At 36.8% G+C, this 12,750-nt stretch overlaps 1 protein-coding gene across 3 annotated transcripts in view; it reads right to left on the bottom strand.

Moving 5' to 3' along the window:
• The window catches only part of PSD3 (pleckstrin and Sec7 domain containing 3), a 380,191-nt gene that overhangs the window by 51,924 nt on the left and 315,517 nt on the right, over window positions 1-12,750 (bottom strand). For all 3 annotated transcript variants that reach the window (XM_039235608.1, XM_039235607.1, XM_039235606.1), the window contains exon 10: window positions 573-730. In XM_039235608.1, coding sequence (XP_039091539.1) covers window positions 573-730 — 158 coding nt within the window. The remainder of the gene's footprint in view (window positions 1-572; window positions 731-12,750) is intronic.

The following is a 12,750-nucleotide window of genomic DNA, read 5'->3' as shown; positions in this document are numbered from 1 at the left end:
CTAGTTTAATCAGAGACAATAAGAGCTCAGGAGGAGAGAGAAGAGACAGAGAGAGGGAACAAAATGGAAATCTATACTTATTGAACAGTTTCTATGTACCAGGCACTGTATGAAGTACTTTATATGCTTGATCTCATTTACTTCTCATAAGAACCTTATGAGATAAATATTATCATCTGTACTAATAACAAGCTAAGATTCAAAGAGGTTAAATTATATGCCTGGACAAAGAGCTAGGAAGTGGTGATTTGAATCCAGGTCTATTTTACTCTTTGTGTGATAAAACTTATATTGTACACCCCTTGTATTTTATTCGTAAAAACATTAACTTCTATAGATGGTTTGTGGCTGACTAAAAGTCACAGGGCTACCTTGTAGCAACAAAAAAAATTGAACTTAGGTTTCTATTTCTGATTCTAGTTTTCTTAGGCACTTGTCCCTCTAGTGTAATCAGTTAATGACTTTGAATCCAACTTGAAAAATTTCCCCCGAAGATCCTGATTCCATTTGTTGGTATAAGGTGGTGTTACACAAACTAAAAAGCCAAACCAAATCAAACCAGTGAAACATACTGAGCTTGAAAAAGCAAGACCCTCCAGTCGGCTGTTTTAAGTTTAAGTACATTCGGCTTCTTCTCGTAGTCTATGGCCTTGGATGCCAGTGCATGATGCACACTCACGGCGTTTTTCAAATCCTCTTCAGACAGGGCCTTTTCTGGTTTGTATTCATCCTACAGATGGATAGATGGATACAAAGAAAGCTAAGACAAGATCATGTTCAGATTTCATCTTCTCTTTTTATGATAAGAAAAAAAACCCCTAAAACTAAAAGAAAAACACATTAGAAAATCCATGAATGCATGAAAAAAGTGAAATAGTGTAAAAACAACTCTGCTACTTCAGGTACCCATCAACAGAATTTTACTGATGGTGAAAACTTTGCCACTGTGTTCTTAGCTCTAAAGATACTACATTCTCTTGCTACTTTCTTTTGAGTCTAATATTATCAAAAGAAAAATGAAATGTGAAATAAAATGATTCCTTCAACTGTTCTTTGAAAAAAAAGAGGAAAATCAGTTTAATAATCAGGAGAAGGCTTAACCCTATTATAATAAATTTGAAAAATGGATACAATTATAGATATAAAAAGGAAAGGGTCATATGTAGATGTAATTTTATCTTTGGGCACGAATTATACACAATAGAATCTATATAGGTTTTCTGTATGGCTTCCATCCAAAATAACAACAGAGAATCCCAACTAGTATAAGACTTTAAAGCAAATTTGATTATTAATATCATATTATTATATCTATAGTTTTTCCAGGTCCAATAGAATAACAAAACAAAATCAACTGAATACAGTAGACACTGCAAAAATGTTTTAGGAGATGTTTTCTCGTGTTTAAGTTCTCCTCTTCACTCTTCCCATATTTTGTCAGACATGATGCTAAAAAAAGTTGCACTTCTATAAAGAAAACACACATGAGCATACAGCTCTCTCACCTAATTAGTAGCAAATCCTTAAGGAAGATATTGTCAATTCTCTTATCATAGTCTGGTTTTACATTTCCAAAAAAACAATTACACGCTCTCATTCCTCCTACTTCCTTCCTCCAGCCCCTCCATAAGTCAAGCAATTCAAATGTACTATTGCTATTAATTCAAACTGAGTCAGAAATAAACAGCAGCTGTTTCTCCTTAATGATCAGTCAGTGACAGTGATGAGAGACAAAGGGACAGAAAACCTAAAATATACAGTAAATACCAATTGGAATATAAAGATTACCCATATTTATAATATTAAATGATGCAACTTCTTTTCTTTATAGCTTATGAATATTTTATTTTATGATTTTTTAAAAATATAATTTCTTGTCAAGTTAGCCAACATACAGTGCAAACAGTGTGTTCTTGGCTTCAGGAGTAGGTTCTACTTTAAGATTGCAACAAGCCTATTTTATTAAGCTTCAGAGATTAAGAACTGTTGACAATGACGGTCATCTATAGAAGTATGATGAATAAAGAAAAAAATAAAAAGAAAAATTAAATACAATATATTTACATATATCTTTTCTACAATTCCCATTAATGCAGAAAGCTGTAATCTAGTTATGTTTTGGGGTCTTGTCTTTTCTAAATGAGATTTTTCTTTTAAGCATTCCAAAGATTCACAAATCTCCTCAGGGAAGTATCAACTAGAGGAAGCAGTCTCTGCCAGCCTTAGGATCATGCTACAATAGAACCCTGTATAGCTGACCATCCACTTGATTTAACTTACTCTTAGTTCCAGATAGGAATCTAAAGTAGATAAATAATGGGGAGTGGGGATAAAATACTATGGCCAAAACGATCTTCAGAGAATTTATATGCTACCTCCATTTCCATACATACTGATCTCTAACACTTGATATTGGAGTTTGCACAGAGATCAGCCTAGAAAGTTCTATGAACCATTTTTGATATTCTAGGTCCATGATTTGGCCTAGAATTATCTTACTTCCTTCTCACTAGTTCCTTTTGATTAATTTTTTTGTCTGAATTTAAGATGATTACTTAGTTCTTTTTCCCCCCTATTTCTTCTTTAATTAAGAAAGAATTTAAAAGGCTCTAACTTTTCCTCTGAGTACAGGTTACACATAGTTTGAGAATAAAGAGTACTTTTTCATTGTTCTCTAGATAGTTTGCAGTTTTATGTTTTGATCTCTTCTTTGATCTTAGACGTCAAATAGCATGTTTCTTAAGTGTGAAATTACCTAAGGTTTAGTTATTTACCATTATATATACCTAATTTTATTGGTTTGTGAACAGAGATTTTACAGCAGTCTATAAAATCCATTTTATTTTTTCAAAATTTGTTAAGGTTAATTTGTTAAGGTTTTCAGACCACATTTGATTTTTGTTAATGTTCCATGGATATACAGAAAAAAAATTATTCTCTGAGGGATGAGTACACATTTACATGTAAGTATACTGAGTCAGTCCCTTTAGATTCTTACATCATTTTTTCTAAATCTTCATCCCATTGAGACAAATATACTGACCTCTCTCTTTTACTATATTGTATTTCAAATTCTATTTGCGTTTCTAATAGTTCTTGTTTTACATTTCAGTTGCTATGCTGCTTGATGTATTTAGGTTTATGACTGTTACCTACCTTAGATGATGGGATATTTATTATTTTAAAATGTTCTTTTTTTGTAGTGCTTAGTTACATAAGATAGAAACTTAAAAGGCTCTCTCTCCCATAAAAATGTTCTATTTCTCTACTAATAGTTGACATCAACAAGATTTTAAAAATCATTTCACTTCCTTCTGTTGGGAGCCATTTCTGAACTCACTAGTTGAAAAAACTCCTTGTGAGGTTAAGGCAAGTTTGCAAGGCTCTTGCCATCAGATGATAACCGATATCCGCCGCCACTCAATTATTTCTGCTTGAAAACTGACCCATTGTTGATTGGTATCAGGAGTGACTTGTCCCCTTATTCTGGCCCTGGTATGATGATTGCACCTTGTGAAGGAATTTATTGTGGAAACTTCTTTAATGATTATGGGAGCAGACACCATGTTTCCGACAGGTCCTATTTTCCTCGATACTTCCCTTGAGCTATGAACAGGCTAATGACCCTTACTCATAGAAGATTGACCTTTATGTGTACAATTCTGTTTCTATTGTTGCGTTAGTCCAAGAGGTTCATACAGCTCAACATGTAAATCAACTAACCAAAAATGTTTCTCATACCCTATTCAAGAAATCATAGACAAAAAACTAGACACAAAGGTAAATGCACTTGAAGAGGCTACTGTATGTATTGGAAACGAGCTAAACTCTTTAAAGGTATGGTTGCCTCTCCAGTGACATAAGGAATATAACTGGACACTTAAGCCTTGCCCAGAGACAAAGAGCCTAACTTAGAAGAAACAGATAAGGGCAGAACATATGTTACTACATATACCTTTGCTAACTGGTGATGTATAGCAGTCCCTTCCCTAAGGCCTACATTCCACAAACACCTTCCCTTACACTGGCAGCTGTGATTGAGGATGGGTAAGAGTATCTATAACTTAACCTATGACTTAATCTTAGCGTTATTAAAATGTGTATGTTATCCTGTTTTTCACCAAGAACACCCCGTTATTTTCTTAGTTACTCAACCTCACTATAATTGGGGCAGTTCTGCAAGAATACTTCCGTAAAACCTGTTTCTGTACACTTTCCAAAGCATCTTATCACAGAGAATTATCCATTATAAAAATTCCATTTTGTGATGCCATATTATTGTTTGACCTATAAATAAAGACACCGAAACCGACAGGACAGAGATTCCTGCCTGGTGATCAGAAAGAATCTCAGGGCTCTCTCACTCTCTCTTGCTGACATCACCCATCCTTCAGGGACCCCTGGACTGGCTGGAGCTGCACTCCGGCATCCCTCCCTCCTCCTCATCAGTCCTAAACCTTGCTGAAATACTTTATTATGTTTGTTCTGTGATCTTATTAAAATTACCTGGTATTATATATTTTCTATTTTAAAAAACCTTATTTTGTACTTATATTACACATTCACTGAGTCTCTCCTTATTGTTTTAGATCTAATTGTTCACTTACTTTCTATTATCTTGAAGTCTTTTCTCATCCTTTGGTTATTTTCTCTCCTTTTGAGTATTTTTCTCAGGTGAATGATATACTCTAATCTTTATTACCAAATATATTTCACTTTCTTTGACAGGTTTAGAACTCTTGGTTGCAGTCCCCTTCCACTCAGTATCTGTAGATACTATTCTACCGTCTTCTACCTTCCAGTTTTACAAAAGTCCAGTGCTAGTCTGATTCTTTTTTTCCATTTTACGATACTTCTATTTAGGAATCTTACAGAGGCTTCTTTTTATCCTTAGAATTTAGGAATTTTTGCTAGGCTATGCCTTAATATTCTTTTTTTTTTTTTTAACGTTTTATTTATTTCTAGGAGAGAGAGAGAGAGAGTGCGTGAGCAGGGGAGGGTCAGAGAGAGAGGGAGTCACAGACTGAAACAGGCTCCAGGCTCTGAGCTGGCAGTCAGCACAGAGCCCAACGCGGGGCTTGAACCCACGATCCGCGAGATCATGACCTAAGCGAAAGTCGGACGCTTAACCGACTAAGCCACCCAGGAGCCCCTATGCCTTAATATTCTTATCTACCCAGTTTCTAATGAAAGAATTCTTAACCCAATATGATTATTCACTTGGGCTGCTAACTGCTGCTAGAAATACTGAAACCAGGTGTGCAGATGTGTGACAGCACAGATTTCTGGTCTCCAGCTATTGCTGCACTTAGTGCCAACAGACAATTCTTTTTATTTTTTTAATAAAGTTTAAAAAAAATTTAAATTTATTTCGAGAGAGAGAAAGAGATAGAGAGCACGAGTGAGGGAGGGGCAGGGAGAGGGAGAGAGAAAATCCCAAGCAGGCTCCACACCGTCAGTCATTGAGCCTGATGTGGGGCTTGAGCTCACAAACCCCAAGATCATGACCTGAGCTGAAATCAAGAGTCAGATGCTTAATGGAGCCACTCAGGCATCCCCAGACAATTCTTTCACATCTCCATGACAGTCTCTCTGTTGCATTCTGCCAAATGTTCACCATTCTCTTCCACACCTCAACTCACTACAACTGTGGCTAAGAGCATAGTTGCCTGGAGTTGGAAGTGTCTAGGTTCAAATGACTAGTTCTAATATAATACTTAATGTGTTTGTGACCTTAGGTTAATTAAACTCATTAAGCTTCACTTTCTAAGATTGAGAAGCAGTGATAATACTTTCCTCATAGAATTGTGGGATGAAATTAAATGAGATACTCTTTGTTAAACTCTTAATGTTCACAGCATAGAGTAACTACTCAAATGCTAGCTGGTATAGTTTTCTTCTTTTCTTTTTTAAAAAAATGTTTTATTAATTTTTGAGGGGGGAAGGGGCAGAGGGAGAGGGGGACAAAGGATCTGAAGTGGGCTCTGCACTGACAGCTGTGAGACTGATGTGGGGCTTGAACTCACAAACCATGAGATCAGGACCTGAGCCAAAGTCAGATGCTCAACCAACTGAGTCACCCAGGTGCCCCTAGCTGGTATAAATTTCTAATAATTTCTTAGTAACATATGGCTTGGCCTTATATGAGGTCAAACTTGTAAATATAAAATTTTCTGCTTACTATCCCATAAACACAAATGTTTGGAGATCACCTTTATCTCCTTTCTTTCTGAAACAGAAGAATCCTGTGTTCTCAGATCATCCTCCACATAACTTTCTTAGGAGCTTATTTCATTGATCATTATCTTTCTTTTATATTTTTAATCATTCTCTATTTATTGACTTCTTCCCCAAAGCCCATAAATATATTCAAAGTCTCTCTAACCTTTGTAAGATAATAGTTTCTTCTCAATATTGCTTTCTCCTCTGGTATCATCTCTTTTCTTTTACATATGATAAGTTAGAGGTCCATATTAGCTGTTTCTATGTATTAATTTCCAGTTTATCCTTTAACCCAGTGCAATCTGGAATCCATTTCTACATTCCACTAAAACCGCTCTGGCAAAGGTCATCAATGATCTCCTAACTGAAAAATTCAAGAAATTATTGTCAGTTCTTATCATATGGCACCCAAGGAATTCGACAAAATTCTTGAATTCTTGCTTTGTTTCTGTTAAAATACACTCCTGGTTTCTCTCCCACCACTCTGAGCAGTATTTTGCTACCTCCTCTTTAGACTATCCTCCTGTCAGTTCTGCCATTGTCTTTCATCTTTTCTCATTCCATAAATACCACATAGGATGATTATAATTGTTCTTATCAGTTAAACTCCCACCTATATCATGATGTCTAATAAACTGCTGCAGGCTGAATACGAAACCTAAGACCAATTGATAGCTATTAATAATGAATGACTTCAACCTTCAAACTTGGAGCACTATATTCTTAGAACATATTCTCTCTGCTGATATTTTCATTGATTTATTTTTTAAATGTTTATTTATTTTGAGACAGAGAATGCAAGTGCATGTAAATGGGGGAAGGGCAGTGAGAAGGGGAGAGAGCATCCCAAGCAGGCTACATGCTGTCAGCACTGAGCCCGATGCAGGGCTCAATCTCATGCACCATGAAATCACGACCTGAGCTGAAGTCAAGAGTCAGACACTTAACCGACTGAGCTACCCAGGTGCCCCTGCTGATATTTTCCTTTAAAACTAAGCCTGAAGGATGACATCCTTAGACTGCTATAAAAGTACAAGAAATTTTAAAATGCAATGTTTACTATAGTCCTAAGTAAAAGCTAACAGTAAAATTATCAACATAAGAGTATTGTACCATTGTGGCTGAAGAGGACTCTATTCCGAGGAAGTTTCTAAATTCTGAGATACACTGCCAGTTTATCTTACACTGGAAGTAAAATACTGCACAGGACAGGAATGGAAGGCAATATCTATTTATTTAGGATGCAATCGAAGTCTAAGAATTTTAAGTCTAATACATGTCTGTTTTTCTAGTTGACAGTAATATCACTTTACTATGAAAAAAAATAATGAAAAATAGGAGAGGATCAAGATAATGGATTAGGAAGATACTGAGCTCACCCCTTCCATGAACATACCAAAAGCTACAACTACATATAGAACCACTATCTCTGAGAACAAACTGAAGAATAGTAGAACAGATCATTTATAACTAACGATATTAAAAAAAATCCACAAAGAGTTCAGTAGGAGGGGTGGAGATGTTGTCTAGCTGGGACCCATACCTGTGGTTCAGTGACTCATGGATAAAGGGACTTCAGAACCAAAGAGGGCCCTCCCTGAGGAAGGAGGGTTCCAAGCCTTACATTGCGCTCCATAGCCCAGGGGATCTGCACTGGAGAGATAAGCACCCCATAATGTCTGGCTTTGAAAAATCAGTGGAGCTTAGGTCTGGGACAGCCAGAACAAAGTAGGAAACTGTTACTCTTAAAGGGTGCACACACAACTCACTTGCTCCAAATCCTAGCACAGAGTCAGCAGTTTTAAAAGTTAACTAAGAAGGAGATCCATCAACTAATTTTAGCTTGTGTGCCAGAGAGCCAGGGATCTGTTGGAACATTTTCTAGGAATGGAAGTGCTGGCAGAAACCATTTCTAACACTCTCTCCATCTACTGTGCTAAGACCATTCACCCAGTGCTAACATTCATCTGTGGACTTGGACTGCCAAACTGCCTACTCCAGCCCAGCATTCCTTCTAGGTGACTCTCTACCCCACCAAACATGACAGTGGCCTCAACTGGCACCAGTGACCCCAACCTCCAACCCAGGGAGCCATCATTGCACACCGGAGCATCTACAACAGTCACAGGTGTATCTCACAGCCAGCTGTACCAGAAACCTGTCCTTCCCATCAACACTCCTACAGCTATTATAGCCATGCCTCTCAGCTAGCTGTGCTGGGGGCCAACCCAGCACACCAACATGCTTGTAGCAGTCACAGCCAGGATGTCTAGCCAGATGGGCTGGGGGTCAGCCCAACTTGCCAGTGTGCCCATAGCAGTCACAGCCAAGCTTCACAGACAGCCATGCTGAGAGACAGTCTTATATACCAGTGAGTCTATGCCAATCATGACTCAGCCATAAGAGGAGGGTTCACACTGCCAACACAAGGGTTTAAGTGACCAAGGTTTGTACTACTGGGCCCCACAGGATACCTTATGTGTAAGACCACTCCTTTAAAACTGGGAGATGTAACCAATCTATACAGAAGATACAGAAACAAAGAATGTTATACAAAATGAAGTGACAGAGAAATATGTTCCAAATGAAAGAACAAGACAAAACCTGAAAAAAAGAACTAAATGAATCAGAGATAAACAATCTATCAGATAAAGAGTTTAAAGTGATGGTCATAAAGATGTTCACTTAAATTAGGAAAAGAATGGAAAAACATAGTAAGAACTTCAACAAAGAGAAAATATAAAAAAGAACCAATCAGAGCTGAAGAATACAGTAACTAAAATGAAAAATACAGTAGAAAGAATCAAGAGCAGCAGATTCAATGAAGCAGAAAGATGGATCAATGATTTGGGATATAGTAATGGAAATCATGGAACTGAAACAGTCAAAAGAAAAATGAATTAAAAAAAGGATAATTTAAAGGACACATGAAATAGCATCCAATATACTAAAATTAATATTAAAAGTCCTAGAAGGAGAAGTGAGAAAGGAACAGCAACTCTACTTGAAGTAATAATAGGTGAAAATTACTCTAACCTGGAGAATGAAACAGATAACCAAGTCCAGGTAGCAGAAAACCTCAAACAAGATGAACCCAAAAAGGCCCACTCCAATACACATAATAAAGTGTCAACAGGTAAAGAGAGAACCTTAAAAGCAGTAACATAAAAACAACCAGTTGTATACAATGGAATCCTCATGCAATGACCAGCTGGATTTTCAGGAGTAAGTAACTTTATAGTCCAGAAGGGAGTAGCACAATAAATTTAAAGTACTGAAAGGAAAAACTTACAACCAAGAATCTTTCATCTGGCAAGGTTATCACTCAGAAGAGGAGAGAGAAGTAAGGTGTTTCCCAGAAAAGCAAAAGCTGAGGAAGTTGATCAACATCAAATTAGTCTTGTAAGAATAATCAACATTAAATTAGTCTTACAAGAATTATTAAAGAGACTTCTTTAGCAGAAAAGAAAAGGACATAACTAGAAAAAAATATGAAGGAAATAATTTTACTCCTAAAGATCAATATAGTAAAGTACTATACTCAATCAAAGTATAGTAGTGGATCAAATATTAACATAGCTAGTATGAAGGTTAAAAGACAAAAATAGCGAAATCATCTAGGCCTAAAACAATTAGTCTAGGGATAAAAAATAATAAGATGTAAAATATGACATCAAAAATATAAAATGTGTTGGGGGGGGATAAGAGGATGTAGTGCTTTTCTGCTGCACTGGAAATTCAGCCATCTGCAACTGAGAATAGTTTGCTATATAGAGAATGCTATTTATGAACTTCATGGTAACCACAAACCAAAAACCTATAATAGATAAAAAAAAAAAAAAAAAAGAGAGAGAGAGAAAGGAATAGGAACATCAAGAAAAATCACAAAATCCAAACAGACAATGGCCAGAGAAAGGAACAGAGAAGAACTACAAAAACAACCAACAAAATGACAATAAGAACATATCTATGAATAATTACTTTAAATGTAAATGGACTAAATGCTCCAATAAAAAGACAGTGTAGCCGAATGGATTAAAAAACAGGATACTAATTCATCTGCTTAGGAGGCCTGAGGGCAGGAAAAAGGCAGGGAAAGCAGTGCCATTGGTTGGGTGCCCTGAGGTGGGAGCTAGGCTCCCTGGGCTTGGCTCTAGGGTTGGATTTGGTAGGGATTGTTTGGAATACTACTGGGGCTTGTAAACTTGCCTTAAGGATGAAATTATAAGACAAAAACTGTGAAAAAAACAAGAGAGAAATACTTATAGACTAAAAAAAATAGAGAAGGAAAAAAATAACTTGAAGCAAACGTGTTGTGAAAACACAACAGTCTAAAACAATTATACGAACAAAGAAGTTCTAATAAAAAAGTTTATAGTGATGTAGGTCCACCTCAGAGAAGAAAAATCTCAAATGAATAATCTAACTTTATACCTAAAGGAACTAGAAAAAGAACAAAACCCAGAGTTCACGGAAGGAAATAATAAAGGCCAATGTGGAAACAAATGAAATAGAAAGCAAAAACAGAAAAAAAAAAAAAACCACAATAGAAAAGATCAATGAAACTAAAGGTGGTTCTCTGAAAAGAAATACTAAGTCGAAAAACCCTGAGCCAGACTCATCAAGAGAAACAACAGCCCAAATCAATAAAATCAGAAATGAGAGAAGTTATAACTGATACCACAGAAACACAAAGGATCATAAGAGATTACTATGAAAAATTACATGCTAATGAAGGGGATAACCTACGAGAAATGGACAGATTCCTATAAACATACAGTATTTCAAGACTGAATCAAGAAAAGATAGAAAATGTGAATAGACCAACTACTAGTAATAACATTGAACCAGTAATAGAAAAATTCACCTCAAACAAAACTCTAGGACCAGATGGCTTCAGAGGTAAATTCTATCAAACATTTAAGAAGAGTTACTAACTGTCCTATTCAAACTGTTCCAAAAAAACTGAAGAAAATAGAACATTTTGAAAGTTTTACTATGAGGTCAGCATTACCTAGAAACAAAACAAAAGAACTCAGAAAGAGATAATTACAGGCCAATATGCCTGATAAACATAGATGCAAATATCCTCAACAAAATAGTAGCAAACTGAATTCAGCAATACATTAAAAGGAACATACACCATGATCAAGTAGGATTTAGTCCAGGATTGCAAGGATTTTTCAGTCTTAGCAAATTAACCATTGTAATACACCATATTAATAAAAAGAGGATAAAAATCATATTACAGAAAAAATCTCAATAGAGGCAGAGAAAGCACTGATAAAATTCAATATCTGTTTATGATAAAACCTCTCAACAAACTGGTATAGAAGGTATAGAGGGTACATACCTCAACATAATAAAGCCCATATACCTAATTTCAGAGTCAATAATAAAAAACCAAAAGCTTTTCCTCAAAAGTCAGAAACAAGGATACTCACTCCTGTCATTTTTATTCAAAACAATATTAGGAAACCCAGTCATGAAAATGAGAAAAAAAAAAACCCCAAAACAAAAGAACATCCAAATTGGTAAAGAAAAAGTAAACATCATCATTTGCAGATGACGTGGTGGTCTATATAGAAAATCCTAAACACTCCACCAAAAACTATTAGAACTAAAATATATTTGAGGGAGTAGTTAAGATGGTGGACAAATGGTACCTTGGGCCTTCCTTGTCCCTTAAACATAGCTGGATAGAGGTGAGATCACTTGGAACACCCAGGAAAATGATCTGAAGACTGGCAGAAGGATTTCCCCCATTGGATGCAGTGTGGCAGATGTGAGGTGCGTGGAAGAGAATTGGGGAAGAAAAAAACAGAGTGTGCTGTGGAGGCGGAGAAAGAGAGAGGGGTTTAGAAAGTGCGGTATTGGGTTTGCACAACAGGACAATCTCTCTGGATCATGGCTGGGGAGTGAGAGGTACAGAGAATAGCAGGGTTTTTTTTCCCCCAAAGGGCATTTGGCACACAAACTCTGAGGTTTAGGAAGTATGTGACTTTCTCCTAAGCAGAGCTGTGGCATGTGCTCCTCAGGGGGAAGGAGCTGGCCTGGGAGTGCAGAACATGGTATAAGGATCTCCAGGACTTTCACTGACAGAGGACAAAGGTGCATACACAGGACAGATAAACTGGTTTCTGCTTTTCACTGTGCTACACCATAGATTCTGAGTCCTGTGTAGGCAGAGGACTGTTTTTCTGGGACAAAGGACATCAGACACAATGTGGAGAAGCTTTACTCTGGAAGAGGGGGTGAATCCACACAGTGCTGGGTCCTCTAGACTTTGAGTTTTGAAACCCAGATATACACCAAAGAAAAAATGCAGGAGAGCTGTGGCACAGACACCCTGACTATCCTCACTATTCTGTGAGGGCTTCCTGAACAGTGGGGTTGTAAGATGCCCTGTCCATGGATCAAGAGAGTGGGTAATGTCATTTTCCCCATCAATACCAACATGGTGGGACTTCAAGAATAGAGAGTCCCTCAGTGGAGGTGGGACCCATTTACATCAAACCCCACCTCTTT

This window comes from Hyaena hyaena, unplaced genomic scaffold (genome assembly GCF_003009895.1).
Source record: "Hyaena hyaena isolate Hyena2069 unplaced genomic scaffold, ASM300989v1 scaffold_100, whole genome shotgun sequence".
Lineage (NCBI taxonomy): Eukaryota > Metazoa > Chordata > Mammalia > Carnivora > Hyaenidae > Hyaena > Hyaena hyaena.
This window is presented reverse-complemented; position numbering and strand designations above follow the sequence as displayed.